At 41.9% G+C, this 19,703-nt stretch overlaps 1 protein-coding gene across 1 annotated transcript; it reads left to right on the top strand.

Annotated features, from left to right (window-relative positions):
• The first annotated feature begins 626 nt into the window (after positions 1 to 626).
• On the top strand, positions 627 to 19,181 carry LOC115141138 (ETS translocation variant 1-like). Its single transcript, XM_029679813.2, is given in 14 exon segments — positions 627 to 748; positions 1,116 to 1,232; positions 1,684 to 1,774; positions 2,104 to 2,151; positions 6,738 to 6,791; positions 11,505 to 11,634; positions 12,559 to 12,632; positions 12,635 to 12,749; positions 13,034 to 13,281; positions 15,148 to 15,216; positions 15,319 to 15,387; positions 15,540 to 15,709; positions 17,154 to 17,255; positions 17,427 to 19,181. Coding segments are annotated over 13 exon segments (1,443 nt in total). The 5' UTR covers positions 627 to 748; positions 1,116 to 1,187; the 3' UTR covers positions 17,655 to 19,181.
• The last annotated feature ends 522 nt before the right edge of the window (positions 19,182 to 19,703 follow it).

Genomic DNA, 19,703 nt, shown 5'->3' with positions numbered 1-19,703 from the left:
TCACAAGGATAGTAAAAAAAATAATTGTGGGGACATTTCCCATGTCCAAATGAGGACAAAGGCTATTTTAAGTTTGGGGTAAAGGTTTAGAGTTAGGAGTAAGGTTTAGGTTTAGAGTTAGGGAAAATAGAAGAACATAAGGTGTGTATGTGACCGTGTGTGTATATGACCGTGTGTGTATGTGTATGTGACCGTGTGTGTATGCGACTGTAGTGTATGTGACTGTGTGTGTTTGATCAAGAACGTGCTCTGAGAAACGTGCTCTCAAACAAAACAGGTTCTGTACACAGGTAAGCTATTTCCTTCTTTCAAATGTAGCATAAAGTAAAAGTATAATAAGTGGCTTTTTTTGAGAAACATTGTGCAAAGTGATAAAAGTGTAAACCAACATGACATGCACACGCAAACACACACACACACACACACACAGAGACATGCGCACAGTTGTGACACTGTTCTTCACAAGTTGTTCTCTTTAGAAGTTAAACACACATGATTAAAACTGTGCCTGATTGAAGGGTGGAAATCGGATCCAGTGAAAGACATTGACAACCAATAGGAAACGGAGAGCCTTCTTTTTCCACCGGAGGCCCCAGGAGGCGAAGCCAAGCCGCGCGAAAGCAACACTAGAGCAGAGTGTGCGCAAGCTTCAGCCGGCAGATTCAGCAGCGGGCTTCACGTCGCTGACTTCTGTTTCTTACTAAATATAGGCAGAAACCCGTGAATGAATGCGGCGCATGTTAATTAGGTGAGTGTCCCTGTTCTTTTATTTTCTATTTACCTTTCCCTTGGAATATTATATAGAGCTGTTGGTCACGTTAGGTGGTTGTTCTCAAAATGTATCGCCAACCTTGGCACAGCCTATAGCTAGAAGTGGACCGTTTGTCAACAACCTTATGCATAGCCTACCTCTTTACAAAGGTGAGTAAACACAACTCATTGTGAGCTATGCAGCTAATATATCAATTATTTACGTTTGTAGTGGGATAATCGTACTGCAAGTTTACTGCGGAGGTGTTTGTACCTTTTATGAATGAAACTATTTCAGGTCGACTACCTCGGTAGGTTTAGACGGTCTCTTCATTTGATTCTTCCCCCAATCCATCTTGATATAGGGTCGGACGGCACATCTGCGGACAATTCTGGCTAATTGCTTATCAATTAAAGTAGAGCATTAGCGTTGCAGAATGGATGGGATTCAAGACCAACAAGTGCCTTATATTAAATCCAATGTGAGTGAGAGACACGTTTTTTTTGTTTTTTTAACGTATAATCCAAGACCAAATAACAAATTAAACAGCACTTAGATATCATGACATTGTTATTCATTATTGTGTTATTAAGTTGCTGTAAAACCTGCAAGCTGGTCACTCAGTTGGTCGCTCAGCCACCTCCATGTACAGATGTATGTAAGGATAGCATAATATTTGAACTATTACTGTGTAATACATGATGTTATATATTCTAAGAAATATTGTAATAACGTTATTGCTAGTAATAACTAAAGTGTTGCATTTCCTCTGTAGTTATAGGTAAAGAAAAGGGACAGGGTAAAGTTTAAAAGTGTGTGAGCTGTGTGATTGATGGACATCTATTGACCTCTCAGCTGTCATCTGTGTAAGTGTGCTAGTACACAACAGAATCACTCCAGTGGGAAACATTGATTTCTTTCCTCCCTTTTAGAGGCCACAAGGGAAGACGTCCTACAGCGAGAGACCAGCAAATGACAGAAAAATAAAATTCATTAACTCTGACCTGACCCTGGACACTGAAGGTAGGTAGAGCAGAGGGGACGAAAAGGTTAATTTCACGGCTTCTTAACATTTAGCAAAATTCAATTGGTTTGTGGCCACCTGCACTCTTAAGTAAAATCTCAATTACAACACTTTCACCTGTGAAGATTGCGAGTAGCATCTATCAGTGGCTACAGACCCAAACTGAGTTGTTATTAGTTACACACGTGCCTCTGAATCATCCAGCCAAGCCTCCAATGGCATTCTAAGCCTATCAGCCTGTCATAGTGGAGGGAATTGTTTCTGAAGCTTTTTTTGTCCTGTTTTTTCTTCCCCTCCATGATTGTCCTCCATTGTTTTATTCTCCTAGAACTCTTCCAGGACCTCAGTCAACTGCAAGAGACCTGGCTGGCGGAAGGTAAGTGTTTACCCGTTTACTGTAGTGTCGAAGCTCAACGAGCTTACTTAGTTTAAAAGACAGAGTAAGAGAATTGGAGAGAAGGAAAGGGAAAGGTAGAGATGTAGACAAAAAAAAATCAGCCCCAAGTTCCATTCCTACTAACGTGCAGTCCAATTAAAGCTTCTGTGGAAGAGGCACCTTGTGTGTCATGCATACATGAGAGACTGTGATGAGCGTGGTCTTGAGGGAGACTGAGGAGGCTCTACTCTGTGTCATCACAAATTACCAGGAGAAAGCTGTCCGCTGCTCACTGTCTCTTCTGCTTTTGGCAAGAGCTAACGCACACACGAGCCGCCACCACCGGCACCAACTCCACCGGTCGTCTACCATCTCCTCACTCTCTATCGCTCTCTCTCTCTATCTCTCTATCTCTCTCTCTCTCTCTCTCTCACTCCCTCACTCAATCCCTTTCTTTTCCTCTCGGCGCATCTCTCTAAAGATCATCCTCCATAGCTGTAGTATCAGCTGTCTTTTCCGTTTCTTTATTTTTCTCTTTGGAAGAAAAAGAACGGATTTACTTTTGACTTAGAAAAATCAGTTGGTCTGTGATCAGCAACTGAGATTTTGTTTTGGTTGAGGGTTCATTTTTTTTGTTTGTTTATTTAATACTTTTTTCTCTAATGGCAAGACTTGCTCTGTGTGGTATAACTCAGACGTGATGCTTCAGGATTTAAGCGCGGGTGTCTTCTTTCCACCCTGTTTGCAGCACAGAATTTTTGGTCAGTAAAGAATATTGATCATATTGTGCCTGTACCATTTTCGTGAGATGCCTGTGTTTGTGCATGTCTTAGTTTGTAAACGTGTTAGTCTGCTGCTTGTATCTACATTTGATCTTCTCTTGAATATAATTTACATATTGAAAATGCTTTTCTTTGCATGTCCCATGCAAAGAAAAGTTTGCAATGTTTATTCCTTACAATTGATTGCCAATAAGCTGCAGTCTGCGTTAATAGAAAAACTTGGCCTTTTATTCTTTAACTTTTGTTGGTACATTTTGGATGTTACTATTGCTTTGATTACCTTTAGAGTGACCTGTAAATTAAAATATGCAGTATGTCCAATCTATGTTATTGGCATTTGGGTTTTAAAACATGAAATCACAAAGGTTCAGACTCTGAGTAAATAGTGGTGTAAATATGTAGTAGGATGTGGATTCAACGTGCGAGTTCTTTGTGGCTTCTATAAAAGTCATCTACATTACTTTTTAATCATTATCATTTCCCTTGTCGATATGATTGTATGCATGCGTGAAGTTTGTACTTGCCTCTTGCTTAGGGACCAAAACAAGCCCACGACATTGTGTGCTGTATAATTTGGTCCCATCACCTTAACTCGTATTGTAAATGTACCATGAGTTCCCTTTCTACACATAGTATAACAGCGTTGATGTCTGTATGTGGGACATCCTTCTCAATGCACTGCATATTTATTTTTCTCCTTATATGCACTGCATACACATCATTGATTTATGTGGACTGCATTATGGAAGACAAAAACATGCCAACATCTTGTGTCAGCTAACTATTTCATAGAAATATTGTTTGGATTAGAATTAGGCTACATTTGGTATAAATAATGCCATCACTCTTTTGTGGTTCAATCTATGTCAGTGTCAGGACTTTTGCCCTTTGGTCTCTCAAGCTTTGAGGGGGAATCGACGTTTGATGACAGATTGAACTTTTGATGTTTTATATTCAGACCAGATATTTCAAATTCAAATAGAAAAATGTATACTTATGGTAAATTCTTCAGCTCTACTGTTACATTAGTATTGAACAACACAACCTGTTCCTTTATCCAGTAGGCCTTAGTCTCTACTGGCAGATGATTCTAGTCGTAATGTTAAAGTATACAGCAGATCGTTAACCAATAATATACATTTTTATTATACTCAATCAACTGTCATGTTTTTCTGGTCTTTTTTTCTTCTCGGTTATCTTATTACATTTTCCACGTAGGTAGAAACATATTTCTCCCTGCTTTGCACAGGTGGATAGGCAACTTAATCATTGATGAGATTCATCTATTCTTTAATACATTTAAAAATGCTTGCAGTGTAATTTAGGGGTTTTAAAAATGAAAAGTATGCTTTGAAATAGATATTGGAATACTTTACCAGCTACTCTCTGCCAGTTAGATTATGAAGTATATACCGCAGGGCTTGTAAAAGAGTAAGATGTCGTTTTAATATTTTAGTATTTAAGTGGGGGAAAAGGCCTTGGTTCCTGATATAGATATTACTGTAAGGAGTACAGTTCTGCATGTCATGGATCAATGTGATATACGTTTCAAGATTGAAGTAGATTTAATAAATTACTTCCTGTCCATTAAGATAAAAAGGAATACCTAGCTACCTATTTCAAAGATTTATTCATTCAGGTAATTGGAAATAAGAGGAGGAATTATGGGAGACAGACTGAATTTCCGACATCACAAACCGAGAGGTTGAAGGGTTCTTAACCTGGCCATTTTGGCCAAGGCTTTTTTTCTCTCTCTTTTTGGGAGTTCTTCAAGTATCAATTTCACTTTGAGATCTATTTGCTGAGGTTGCCACAATTTTAGAAGACTGTCATTTTTTTAGAATAAAATGTTGACACAAATGTGAAAAGGATAGTTGACGTAGTCTGGCTTATTGAATTCAACGTTTTAAAAGGAGACGGTAAAAGCTTTTCCTCAACCCGTTCTTTTCATCTCAGCCCTGTTGGCGCGCGAGCTAGATTTGTTTGAAACCGAACACCATCAGACACACAGCACTTGTAGGTACAGGGACCATGATGGTGTTGGGTTTCAAACAAATCTAGCTCGCGCGCCAACAACAGGGCTGAGATGAAAAGAACGGGTTGAGGAAAAGACAATGGATGTGCCACTACTGCTCAGGGCCTGTGTATGGGGCTTTGCTGTTTTTCTTTATCTCTTCTTTTCTCTCTTCTTTTCTCTCTCTCTTTTTGTGAATGGCGGCAGAGTTCCAGTTTTGGTGCTCTCCCCAGGAATTGTTGCAGGGATCAGCTGGCCCATTCACAGACTGGGTCCAGTGACTCATACATCCTGCTGCAGCTCCTGGCTGCAACATCACTTTGTCCCGCTCTCCTTTCGTTTCCGCCTGTCCGTTGCCATCCTTCTTCCCCTCTCGCTTTGAACCTTGCGACTTTGTGATGTCTGCAGTGCGCGTGTGTTACACAGTGCTCGCAAACTTGAGGCAGATAGAAGTTGTACACGGTTGTGGTCGAGACGTTGTCGTTTTTTCTTTGAGTGGTCCGGCTTGCACTGGGCGAATGTTTGCCAGTCATGGTCTTGTGGTGGAGCCAGTATTTTGAATTGAAAGAAAGTTCTGGTCTGTAATTATTTATAGTGGCAAGGTGTGACATTATTTTGCACTAAAAGGTGCTTTGTATGAAACGGTTCACGTTCTTACAATGGCCATATTGATGCAGAAATCACAGTGCATACCACACACCCTTTACAAGAGGGGGCTTGGCTGGCACAAAGAATTGAAGTCAGCAGGTGCACAGGGTTTTACAATTATACTTCAGTTGCTGTTCTGTTGATTTTTATCACTATACAGTATTGCACCACACAATACAATTAATCTTTCCATGTGTGTATCAGAACAGTGTACTTTATTGACAATTGTTTTACGGTGAACATTAGCTCACACAAGGCTTGACCTAATAGTTTTTCACTTGTTGTTACACAACTTAGTGTTGTGAGAAAATAGGAGTTTTTTTTTTCTATTTTCTTGGATTGTTTGTTTTCTCTCGTTTTGAAAAGTGAACAGATCCTTTTGAAAGGGAAAATACAGAACAACTTGATCATGTGACACAGACCTGCCTCGACATGATACTGATTCAGTGATAATGAGAATCCACCTCTTTGTGCGTAAAAATAGACGTGCTAATGACACATTTACATTTCTAATATTGCCGTTTGCCACAATTCTCCAAACCCGTCAAACTTCAGGGACCTAAAAAGTACAAATATGTGTGATATAAATATGTACATGCCTAATTGGACCCTGTGCGGAACCTTCATTGTCTTAGCATTAGCCGAAAGCACAGGAGTGTGAATGATCGGTGAAACACTCTGGATTGGAGCAGAGCTGACTTGGCAGGTACAGGTGGATTCAGCAGAGAGGAAGAACCCAATTAGTTACTGTTAACAATGGGTGTTATTGCTATCGGCGTGGAGATGGCAAACTCCTGAAGCTACAGCATCATCAAAAAACGGACTAGACAACCTCAGGACATGTGTAATCAAGAGAAAGAGGGGAAAAACAATACATTCTTTCTCCCTAGAGACTGTGATTTGAACTTTTAGCTACTCTGTTTGTCCATCGGTGCGTTATACCTTGGATAAACATTGGGAGGATTCTGCGGTTACATTGCTTTGTTCATGAATAGATAAATGTCCATAAAGGGATTTGTTATGTCTTTAGGGGCTTTTCGCCAAAGGAAAGGATTGCGATGGTTAGACTGGATATCATGAGTCTGGTGTTGTCCAGCGGCATGATAATCTGCTTTTCCTCTCCTCTCTGCTTCTTTCTCTAGCTCAAGTTCCCGACAATGACGAGCAGTTTGTCCCAGACTTCCAGACTGAAAACTGTGAGTATATGATGCTACAATGTTATTGTATTTGTGTATGTATGTGTGAGTCTGTGTATGTATGTGTGAGTCTGTGTGGGTGTGTGTGTGTGTTTTTCCATGTCTCTCAGTATCCCCACCTTCACTCTCACATGTGCTCTCCAGAGAGCTAGTCTTGCGGGTTGGCTGACGGGCAGAAGAGAGGGGGTAGAATAGGTAGCTATGATATTATAGCACTGGAGTTTATTTATGTAGGAAAACATCCAAATATTTTGAGTCGTTTGCAATGAGGGATAATAATCAAATAGTGTTTTATTTATATAAATTATATAATAATCTCAAACTCCAGTATTTTATCCTCTGTCACTGTCGGAATGTGTTGTGGTGGTTATACTGGAAGAAATCCAATATATCTTGACATAAATGCGCTATACATTATAATGCACTTGGTGGCACAGTACAATGAGCATTTAAAATGAGTGGAGACGAGGCTGTTGTTGGCACAGTGGGGTTATGAAGGAAGTCAGCCAACGTGGAGACAGAAGTGGAGTGAGTGGAGCTCAGTGGGATCCAGTGCTAGCACATGTCTTTTAGATGAGCCAAAAGGCCTGTGCAGCAGTGAGAAAGCAGGAAACTGTGTCTGTAATGACCATTACCCCCCTTCATCACTCACATGTTTGATATTCACCTCAGAATATTTTATTCATTTCAATACTTTTATTTCTACATTTGTCTCAAGGAACTGTTTGGCTTTGAGGAACCTCCTATCAGTTTCTCTGAGCTCCATAGACATACAGTATGGTACATATCCACTATAGGATCCAAAATGGTTGCACAGTAACATCCATAAAGTCTTGAGGTCCCCATGTCCTTCAAAGCCATCCAGGGCCCACCATGTCCATTGTAGTAGGAGACTGCCGACCATAGGAAACGTCCTGTTGGCATGCCGGAGCAGACTGGAGAGGCACAAACAGATGGTGGGAGGGCGAGGGCACCGTGGTTGGGCTCTCGAGCAGGCGTCCCAGCCTGCATCACTCCAATATGGGTTTCACCAAGGAGAGAGTGAGAGAGGATGGTGGGATTGTTTAGAGGTCAATAGAGGTAAAACGAGGTGTATGACATGTGCAGTCCATTCAGTCTTACAGTATGATGAAATATACATTGAGAACAGGTGGAAACGTGGCAATAGACTTTGAGAACACTGTTGATATAAGCTGATATTTTTGACATATTTTTTTTGCGCTTCATAGAGAAGCATTCATGTCCTCACTTTATCACCTCACTTGTGGACAATTTTTCCATGTCCATCAACCATAGTTAACATCACATTTGAAAGGGAAACTTCCAGACACTGAATCTTAAGGCTTTGCATATGGAGGAGATTTTCTTTGTCTAATACCTTCAATGTTAGTGGTTTCCATGCTCTCATTAGCATAACTTAGCAGGGTATGAAGAAGTACTGTAGGTGGTGTAAAATGAGACCACATAATCAGCAGATAAGCTACTACCATTAACAGTAATGGCAAGCACTTAGTTTGTGAAAATTGACCCCCCCCCCCCCGTTGCTATTTTATGAATGGACTGGAGAAATATCTGCCAAAAGTAGACTTCACTGTAAATGCCAAAATACACAGTTTGTAACCCAACACACACAACTGTTGCCCTCAAGGGCGTTTTGTGGTAATTTGGAATGATTGGCACCAAAATTACATTTCTATATTTATTTATTTAATATAGTGGCTGTATTGAGAAAATGCACTGTGAACGGCATAGCTGGTTGGGAGGTATTTCAAATATGATTTAAATAAGGGAACCAAAATAATCAATGAAAGAGATTGTGTGCACTTTGTGCACTGCAAAGTTTAAAGTCAGAAACAAAAGGCAAATAGACTCAAATCTGTATTTATAAAAATCAATGATCAAAATGTTGTTTTGAACCAAATGTATGCTTTGGTTTCTAAATAGGGAATAGGGCCAAACAAATAATAGTAATTTGTTATCAAAATATTGAAATGCTAATAATGTGGGCAAGCATAACGCATGTTCATTTTGTACAGAAAACCAGCCAAAGAAATTTACAGAATATTTGAGAAATTCAAATGAAATCCATTCAAAATGATGTAATTAACTGTCGTAAATGCTTGTTCTTATGAAACACAGTAATTTAGATAAATCAATCTGTAGATAATCACAGCAATTTAACATTTATGGACCTGACATTCTAAAAAGGTTTATCTGTTCTCGTTACAGGTGATGTCTTCCATATTGATTGGTGTACATTTGGCACCCCACTGATAAATCTATTGTGACATTTCCATCTCTATTTTAGGTGCCTCTCTTAGAGCGCATGAGCTGTTCTTAACATTGTAGTTCATTCAGTTCATTTGCATATTAACTTACTGTGTTGTATAACAAAAACATAATTTCATAAACCATAATTATAGTGAACAAAAATATAAACGCAACATGTAACAATTTCAAAGATTTTACTGAGTTACAGTTCATATAAGGAAATCAGTCAGTTTAAATCAATTCATTAGACCCTAAATCTATGGATTTCACATGACTGGGCAGGGGTGCAGCCATGGGTCGGCCTTGGAGGGCATAGGCCCCACTTGGCAACCAGGCCCACCCACTGAGGAGCCAGGCCCAGCCAATAAAAATGAGTTTTTCCCCACAAAAGGGCTTTATTAAAGACATAAATACTCCTCAGCACCCCCAGCCCCCTCATACGATCCCACAGGTGAAGAAGCCAGATTTGGAGGTCCTGGGCTGGCGTGGTTACATGTGGTCTGCGGTTATGAGGCCGTTTCGACGTACTGCCAAATTCTCTAAAACGACGTTGGAAGCAGCTTACGGTAGAGAAAGAAACATTACATTCTCTGGTAACAGCTCTGGTGGACATTCCTGCAGTCAGCATGCCAATTGTATGCTCCCTCAAAAATTGAGACATCTGAGGCATTTGGTTGTGTGACAAAACTACACATTTTGAAGTGGCCTTTTATTGTCTCCAGCACAAGGTGTACTTATGTCATATTCGTGCTGTTTAATCAGCTTCTTGATATGCCACACCTGCCAGGTGGATGGATTATCTTGGTAAAGGAGAAGTTGTCACCAACAGGGATGTAAACAGAATTTGAGAGAAATAAGCTTTTTGTGCATATGGAACATTTCTGGGATTTTTTTATTTCAGCTCATGAAACATGGGGCCAACACTTTACATGCTGCGTTTATATTTTTATTCAGTGTATGTCCATTGATAAATACATGTACATCACAAAACAGTAAACAAAAAGTCTCTGTTACTTATTGTCCCTCTTGCCATAAGCCTTTAATTAGCCAGATAAGGCTGCAGCCTCTGTGTCTGCGACTCCTGTGACGCCGTTCGACCTCGTCAAAGGTCTCCCCTCAGGAAGTACCACTTTGACCTCCGATCGATGACCCGTAAAGGTCGCGCCCCACTGAGGCCAGCGAGACCTGTGAACATCCCCTGTGCTTTGCCACAACATGCCCCGTGCATCATTCCCCTGGGACCCAGGCGTCAGATGGGGTGTTGACAGATTGACTCCTCCACACAGAGAGACTGTGACACTGTCACACAGGCCAAGCTGTCAGTCAGCAGTGAGAAACTCAAAACATCCGCTTCTCTCAGCTCCTCAACCCGTAAACTAGTTCCTCAGTCATCAGCCCCGGAATGGACTTGTTTTACAAGGCCCATTCAAGAAAAATATACACTGGGCTGGCAATCACCCATGTAGACATTTGAGCATGGTTGTAGCTCTAAATAACCGGTGAAAAGACAAGCAATTGTCTTTTTTTTTGTTTGATTGATTTTCACTTCCCTTCATGATCGCTATCTACTTTGTTTTGACGTCGCAGTGTGTCTGATGCGGAATTTAACATGAAAATTGACCAACCTCTTCCTGTCAACTGTAACGGGGAAATGATTGTGCCCTATTCTCTGCATAAGTAAAGCACTTTGGGTGTATACTCTCCTCAGTAGTTGTGGATGTTCCTGGTACAACCCCGTGTGCATGTTCGTGCACGTACATAGCCTGTGTGTTTATTAGCGATGACACGGTAGCTCTCCAGGTACCCAGGACTGACTTGATCCTGACTGACTGGGTTTTCATCAGCGTGGCCAATTTAATTAGTGTTGATCATGACTCAAGATGATGGGACGTTGATCAGGACTGATTTGGCTCTTAACAGCTTCTTAAATGCACAGGCCACTGTGGGAAACTGGGCATAGGTACAGAGAGTGGGCTCAGATCAATGGGCCTTGTTAGTGTTGTCTGGACAGTATTGGCAGTTAGCTGAAACGTGATATGGATTTAGTGGAGTCTAGCCCTGCTTTGAGATTGTCATATTTCAGGAAGGAAGAGAGTGAGTTACAAGTGAGTGATGAAGACTGGGATTCTGGACATAGAATTAGAAATAGTCTGCATAGATATTCCCGGCCCTGTCCTTAGGGATAGCAGTGGAGTAGGATGAAGTACTGGATATGCTTTTATGTACACCAATTACCCAAGTGTTGAGTAAGGATTTTATATGTGGTGGAAGGGCCTTCAAAATAGGTTTACTTTCCATGGTGATATGACTATTGTACATTTGGACATATAGAGTACTGATAAATAATGAATTAGTTACTGAATAAATGTTTCAACATCACCAATCTAATGCACCTTTCCACCTGTCTCCTCTCCACCCCCCTCTCACACATACATGTCGTAGTGGCATTCCACGGACTGCAGCTGAAGATCAAGAAGGAGCCCCACAGCCCCTGCTCCGAGCTGGGCTCCACCTGTGGCCAGGAACGGCCCTTCAAGCTCCACTATGGGGAGAAGTGCCTGTACAACATCAGGTAGGTAAGCCACAGCACCAGTCACTTTCCCCTATCTGGAAGCAACAGAGCCAGATTGCATACAAAGAAATAGACTTAACACCCAAAAAATGAACATCCTAGGTTTTGGTGGTTTGGAAAATATCCCGTGGGATATTGAAGTAGTATTTATTTGACCTGTAGAGACATCTCACAAGGATTCTGCAGGTAAATGTGGTTTGATTCAAAATAAACATTAAACACACTATGTGCAATCTTTTTTTCATCTCCACAGGCTGTCCAATATATCTCCACACTGTTGGATGGATAATGACTGCTTCATTATGATTGCTTGATAAACTACAGTACTTCTGGCTTCCCACCCTGTTTTCAATGTTGTATTACTTAATTGCAGTCATTCCCTATGAAACAAAAGGCCAGGTGCTTGTGCTAAATGTTTCAAGTTGGATGCACTTGACTTGGAATAGATCTAGGATATTATACTGTCTACCTAAGGTGCAAATTCAATTCAATGAACTGCTTTTTCAAATGAACCAATATGCCCATGGCACAAGAGTCGGCTAGTTACGTAAAATCTTGAATTGATTTGACTTGTGATATATGGCATTGTGATATATGCTTACGATATTACAGTACCATGTACGTCAAGGGTCATCTTGAAGAAGTATTCTAGAAGAGGCGACACAGATGTATTTGAAACCCTAAACATATATGCTAAAATATATATTTTCTTAAAGAAGGAAAATGTGTAAAAATTCAAAATTTTGTCCAAAAAGTTTTAAAGGTGTCATTTTTACAATAACTATAACATAAAAGACGATTGGATATGAAAAAGGATTGCGTTCAAATACTAGGCCACACTACAATGGCTTCTGTCAAATGGCATGCTTGGATATAATGTAAAAACAACATCAGACTGATCCCTCCACCCCGTGTGTCTCTCAGTGCCTACCAGCAGCACAAACACCCCACAGGCATGAAGCCCTCCAGCCCAGCGACGCCCCCCTGCAGCACCCCCGTGTCCCCCTTCATCATGGCTCCCCCACGACAGTCCCCACCCCCAAACCAGACAGGACGTACCCCCACCTCCAGCCCTCCCAGCCCCTCCCGGACAGCGCCTACTCCATGGACCACAGGTGCTGTACTACACAGCTACTGTATACTGTAGGCTACAACTACATCATCTTTAAACTGGCACTAACAAAACATTATCGACATAGTTTCAAGTGCACATTTTACGTTTATTTGATCATTTTAGTACATTCAGTACAGTTTTACCAGAATCTAGATGTACAATTCTAAGTAGACACAAGGGTTGTATAAATTGTCAAGCTTTAGGTATAAACATGTATTTATGTCAGTCCATGAAAATGGACTATCATGAAAATTTGTGAAAATGTAATATTTTTGCCTTTGTCAGATTTCGACGTCAGCTGTCGGAGCCCTGCCACTCGTTCCCCTCCCCACCGTCGATGTCTCGGGACGGAAGGCCCATGTACCACAGACAGATGTCCGAGCCCAACATCCTGTTCCCCCCACAAGGCTTCAAGCAGGAGTACCCCGACCCCTTGTTTGAGCACCCTGCCATGGTCAGGGCGCCCATTCCCCCCACGTACCCCTCCTCCATGATGATCAAACAGGAGCCCAGGGATTTCACCTATGACTCAGGTGAGTGGGCGTGATGGGTGTCTTCTTATTTTGGGGGGGGGGGGGGTCGTAGAGATACAGTAAAATATGTTGTATTTAATATTGTGGTGTCATTCTCTTATTCTGGTGTTTTGTTAGGATCCCCATTAGCTGTTGCGAAAGCAGCGGCTCCTTCCTGGGGTCCACAGAACATGACACATGAGATAATAGAGAACGTTAATAGACAAGAACCGCTCAAGGACAGAACTACACACATTTAAAAACTTCACACATAGCCTACATATCAATACATACATACGAACATCTCTTTATTACGGCCGGACCTCTCCCCATCTTTACAACCATTGAATCTATAACTAGGGTAAGAGCTATAGAAAAATGCAGCCTACTGTATATTTATATTTTAGTGTCCATCATTAGAGAAATATGAGAAATTCAACCAAAGGACACTCTTTTCACTCAATAATATAACCAAATACTTGAGCATTTGGACCCACCACAGCATCAAACCACCCTGTTTTTAATCAGACCAGATAGTTGTCATTTGAGGAATGGGCCTGTTGATTGGATTAACCCATTATTAGCGCAGGGGGTTCTGGTTTGGATGTCTGTGCCGGGCTCCATTTCCTGTGGTGCTCTAATCTTTGTGCCTGGTCACAGTCCGCCCCCGCAGAAGGGGTGGTGGAGTGTTCTAACCCCCCGGGTCCCAGAGGCCTGAGGCCACGCCGGGGCATGAATGAATGAACCTGCACTGGACTGCTGGCTTCATTCATAAGATAGAGCCAAGGAGAGATTACTGTGGAGTGGTGTAATAGTGTGCCCAGTCAGGGTGGAATGTGGCATCCACTGCAGAGAGAGATTTCAATATCAACAGCACTGAGCTCCCTTTGAGTTGGCCTTCTGTCTGTAACATGAGCCCTTTTCAACAGGGACATGTTCATAGGAGAGCGCAACAGAAAACATTTGCAACAGAAAACAAATGTTTCTATATCCAGGTAGTCCTCACTATTTACATTTGAGTTACTCAGCAGACTCTCTTATCCAGAGCATCTTACAGTAAGTAGTAAGTGCATACATTTTCATACTGTTCCCCCGTGCAATGGAACCCACAACCCTGGTGTTGCAAGCGCCATGCTCTACCAGCTGAGCCACACGGGACGGTTTATTTCAGTCTGTTGTCTCCAGTTTGGTGTCTAATGAACATTACCCTGCAAACATTGACACAGGTTTCCATTTGGGCATGGATGAACAGGGGGAGTCCTTTTCCAGCATGTTTTGTATCCCAGATTGACCATTTTGGCGAATTTATTAGCTGTCATTCTGCAGCTTGGTTACTAGACCAGGTCTGTCGAGAGGATGGGAGGGGAGCCTGGTAATTTCATTAGCAGTAATTTCCTCTACAAGCCCATTACTTTGATGAATTAAATTAACAGGATTAGTCATTTTATTGACCATTCACTTTGTAACTGTTTGATTGTAACCAGCAGCTGTAATGTGGTAGGAGGGCCAGACATATACAGTATAATATTATACTGTTGTAAATAGTACCAGTGAAGTTGTCGGCAGTGAAACAAAGTCATCACAGCCATCATGCTTCACTGCTGAAGAAACAGAACAGGCAGAAAACATGGCCGACATGTTATGCTACATTTACTCCAACGCTGCTAATAGGTTATCTTGAGCTTAGCCAAGACTAAGACACTACACCGTTCAGTACCAGTTTCATATTGTATGCTTGGTGTTGACTGAGCTCCAGTGTGATGCTAGAAGACATGTTGTTTTATCAGGGGCAGTGAGTGAGCAGTAACTGACTGCTCTCAGATATCTGATACTGTCCTAATGCTCCCTTAAGGGCTTCTAACACCCATTCTCCCCTGTCTCCAGCAGAAGTGCCTAGCTGCCATTCTGTCTACCTGAGGCAAGACGGCTATCTGGCTCACAGCAGCAGGACTGAAGGTGAGGGATGACACTTGGAGACATGCATGTTGGTTGGGTTATTCATCCCGTCCAAGTTGCCGTTTTCCTAATGCGATTTCTCAACACTGTCTCGTCTCTCAGGCTGCATGTTCGATAAAGTCGCGAGACATTTCTACGACGACACCTGCGTGGTCCCCGAAAAGGTTGAAGGTGAGACGTCCAAGAGTTGACACATACACTGCTGCTTTCACTTGTAATTTCAATCAAAGACATTTTAAGCCATTGAAACATGTGAAATGACAACCTCCTCCCACCATCCCAACCGTCCCTCCATCCCCCTCCTTCCTCCATCCCCCCTCTAGGTGACATAAAGCAGGAGTCAGGTCTGTACCGTGAAGGTCCAACCTACCAGCGCCGAGGCTCACTGCAGCTCTGGCAGTTCCTGGTGGCTCTCCTGGACGACCCGTCCAACTCTCACTTTATTGCCTGGACTGGCCGGGGCATGGAGTTCAAACTCATCGAGCCTGAGGAGGTGAGAGCATGCCTGTCTCATCATATTCCACATAGAGTATCTTAGTCCATTCGAGCAACAGTGACCAGATTATTCTGATCATTGATTTGAGTTTGAGGTGAAATCTGCTCTTCAAACGGTCAGAATAATGTGTTAGGAAACGTTTTGAACAAGGCAATGTGCCGTACTGACGTTCTTTTTTTATTGCCTCACCACGTGCTAAAAGTATGTAATCTGATCAAATCAAACACACTGTCAACCGGAGAGTGGCCTACTAAATATTTCAATGAACCTGTTCCTAAAAATATAAACGGTGTTGACGGTTCGGCCCTTTGAAATGGAACAGGTCTGGGTTTGTGCGCTCACATCGCAGACAGAGGCACAGTCAGTGTCAGTGTCCGGTGTGTTGGTTGGGTAATGGTTAGAGGAGTGTGTGTGTATGTGTATGTGTGTGTTGGGGAGGGTGTGTAACTTGGCATCGGCCCACATGGCCCAACTCAGTGCAACCAGCCAGCTGCAGCGAACAGGGCGGCCATTCATACCATCAGGTGACCAAATGCGCTAACTTTGGGCTTTGGGTGGCCGTAAATTTTGCCTTTGGCCCGGGCAGGTGTAACACATGAATGAGCATGAGGACATGAAAGGGGGCGCAATGTTTTTAGTGTTGGGTCCAGGCAGAGAGAGAGAGAGAGAAAGAGCGAGAGAGTGGGATGAGAGAGACAGGGTTAGAGAGAGAGAGACAGGGTTAGAGAGAGAGAGACAGGGTTAGAGAGAGAGAGACAGGGTTAGAGAGAGAGAGACAGGGTTAGAGAGAGAGAGAGACGGGAGGAGAGAGAGAGAGAGGGGGAGAGAGAGAGAGACGGGGGGAGAGAGAGAGAGAGGGGGGAGAGAGAGAGACGGGGGGAGAGAGAGAGAGACAGGGGGAGAGAGAGAGAGACTGGGAGAGAGAGAGAGAGACTGGGAGAGAGAGAGAGAGACTGGGAGAGAGAGAGAGACTTGGAGAGAGACTGGGAGAGAGAGAGAGACTGGGAGAGAGTGGTATACAGAGACAGTGGGAGTAGGGCTTTAGAATGGAGGATGGGAGGTTATGTGGTCTGGTAGACAGGTGCTGTAACATCTGCTGCCTGCTCCACTGGGTGGGTGACAAGTTCCTAATGAACACATCCCTGTCAAGGGGTGTGGAGTCTGGTTCCCCTCTAATTGCTGTTATTAGGAAATATGGATTAGTAAGCTTTGACATTTAGACAACGTCATTCCATTCTTACCGGGAAGTTGTGTAACGGGGTGTGTTATGTTCTTACCTCTTATTATGCACAAGGAATATGTTACAAGGCTGAAGCCACTAATCCTCAACCAAACATAATGAACGTGATCTTTCTATGACATTCTGGTTCTATTCATTTCACCGCGGCCATTTCCCCTTTGTTTATGTGTGTCTGTCTGTTCGTGGATGTGTGTAACAAAGGTTGCACGTCGATGGGGAATCCAGAAGAATCGACCAGCTATGAACTACGACAAACTCAGCCGATCGTTACGCTATTACTACGAAAAAGGCATTATGCAGAAGGTAAAAGAGGCCTAAGGCTGCACCCTGACAAGAGGCATATGACGATGGTTCTGCGTGTGATTAGCTGTAATACCTTTTTCTCCATAGTCAACCATGTGCTCTGACAAATGTCCCTTTGGGGACAATAAAGTTCATCTCATTTTATCTTATCTAATCTTATCTTATCTCCAGGTGGCAGGGGAGAGATACGTGTACAAATTTGTGTGCGACCCCGAGGCTCTGTTCTCCATGGCCTTCCCTGACAATCAGCGGCCCGTGCTGAAGACGGACATGGAGCGGCAGATCAACGAGGAGGACACAGTGCCGCTGTCACACTTTGACGAGAACATGGCCTACGTGCAGGAGGCGGGGCCCTACTGCAACCCGCCACACCCGTACAGCGAGGGCTACGTTTATTAACGTGAAGCCCCAAGACGCCGAACTGCAATGTTCTTCACAGTCACTACGAACAGGGGGGGAAAGACTGTCATCCAGAGGACCCCGACTCACCCTCGCTCACAAACTCCACCTTTCTTTCTTCACATGTTTGTTGACCTCCAAGCCGTACTGCAGGATAGAGAGTGCACTTTATGACTTGACTGACAGTGTGTGAACCTGCGGGGGCTAGCTATGTAATTGGGTTGTTTCAGATGTTTATGTTGATTTTAGAGGGATCCCCCCCCCGAGCATGCCGTATTCGTATGAAACAGGACTCAAAGGCCAAAGGTCACATATGGACATATTCCTGCAGTCTAGGCAGGTGAATCCTCAGAGCTTGAAGGGGGAAAAAATCGTCCTGATCTTTTCGACAGTTACAGGAAACATCCTCAATTATTTCTCTGTCCTCTTTTTGTTCAATTGCCCTTTCATCTCCATCATGTGTACTTTCTTACTCATTTAAGTGAATAATGCAATGTATTGTAATGACATGCTTTTAAGATACTTTTATGGTGAAGTGACATAATTCTATACTTGAAACAGTAATGTAATTATACCAATCTTAGTTGACATCTACATGTTGCCTTGCTGCCAGTTTTAAACGTGCCCCTTTGCCAATACTGACTGCCCAACAGTGCATCATGATATGACTGAGTTTTTGGTTCCTTTTCAAAACTACATTGACTGTGTAGACCTGTAGGAATTCGACACGAAACGGTCAGATGCAATCAAATTCACCCTAAACATACTTTATTATATGTAATGCAAATGACCTGTATTTAAAAGACAAATGAAGCGGAGACTGTACCTTTATTTAGTCTTTTATTTAGCATTTTTATGTATATCACACCAGCAGTCGACTTAATGAATTACATATTTAGAACAAACATTTCATTCTGATTTGTCCTACATTATATGACGCAAATGGTTTTTATGTTGATGTGTAGCAGTTCAGCCATAACACTAGTCATCCGATATTTCAAGGCCACAATGTGGGAAATGTACAAAACAAATGTTCCTTTTAAATCCCATTACACATTGTTGCTTTCCCCCTTTTAAAATCAAAGGTAATGTGAGGAATTGCATACCGTACAAAGAAGAGAAAAACATGCTAAATTAAATGATATCTAACTTTTTCCTTTTTTTTTTTGTAGACAAATTATGTAAATGTTGCATACAGGAGTTGCATTTTAATAAAAAGGTATCAGAAATATTTGGAATTTTATAGTATTATAAAGATCCATGTTATATATGAAATAGGGTTTCCATGTGTTATCAGGTAAATGCACATTGGTTGCTGCTTCTAATTGTAACCGTCATTTTATAGTCTAACAATAATGGCGTCTGCAATTCTGTTTAATTGTTTTGTTTATTCACATGTTTTGTTTTATATTCTTCAAAAATGAAAAAAATGAAGTCACCACGATGAAGTTCTGTAAAAAGTTAACAGGTTGGGATGGGATTAGCAATAGCCAATAATTCTGTAATAAAATAGTGCTGAAAAACTGGTATATGCGTGATTGTCACCCATGAAAATATATATATATATATTTTACCGTGAATACAATATTTTCTGATTTATTTAAGTCTTAACAAGTAAACATTTGTAAAGATAATAGAAGTATGGGATCTTGGTGAGCTATCTATGGCAACTATTGAAATAGAAAATATCATTTTTTGTTGTAATTTCCACAGCCAATCTTCCCACAAAACCTCATGTTGCATTTAAACACAAATATTCTGTAAGGTTTCAAAACCACATTACTCAGTAGATTTACTGACGAGCATAAACACAATTAGAGCAGTTCAACCAAGCATGTGTGGGTTGGTGTAGAGAAGGGCAATGGAGAAAAGTAACTTGTCAATTTCCAGGTTGGTGGGGATACTCTACCGCAAAGCATTTAGCCAAAAGTGACACACAAAGAAAAATCAATGTCTATTTTAAAGCAGTATTTTTTTCATGTTGGACAATTGTTGGTGTCTTTTATTCCTACTCTTAAAAAGCTGGAGTGTCAGTAATGAAAAAGTAAC

This window comes from Oncorhynchus nerka, linkage group LG14 (genome assembly GCF_034236695.1).
Source record: "Oncorhynchus nerka isolate Pitt River linkage group LG14, Oner_Uvic_2.0, whole genome shotgun sequence".
NCBI classification, from domain to species: Eukaryota; Metazoa; Chordata; class Actinopteri; order Salmoniformes; family Salmonidae; genus Oncorhynchus; species Oncorhynchus nerka.
This window is presented reverse-complemented; position numbering and strand designations above follow the sequence as displayed.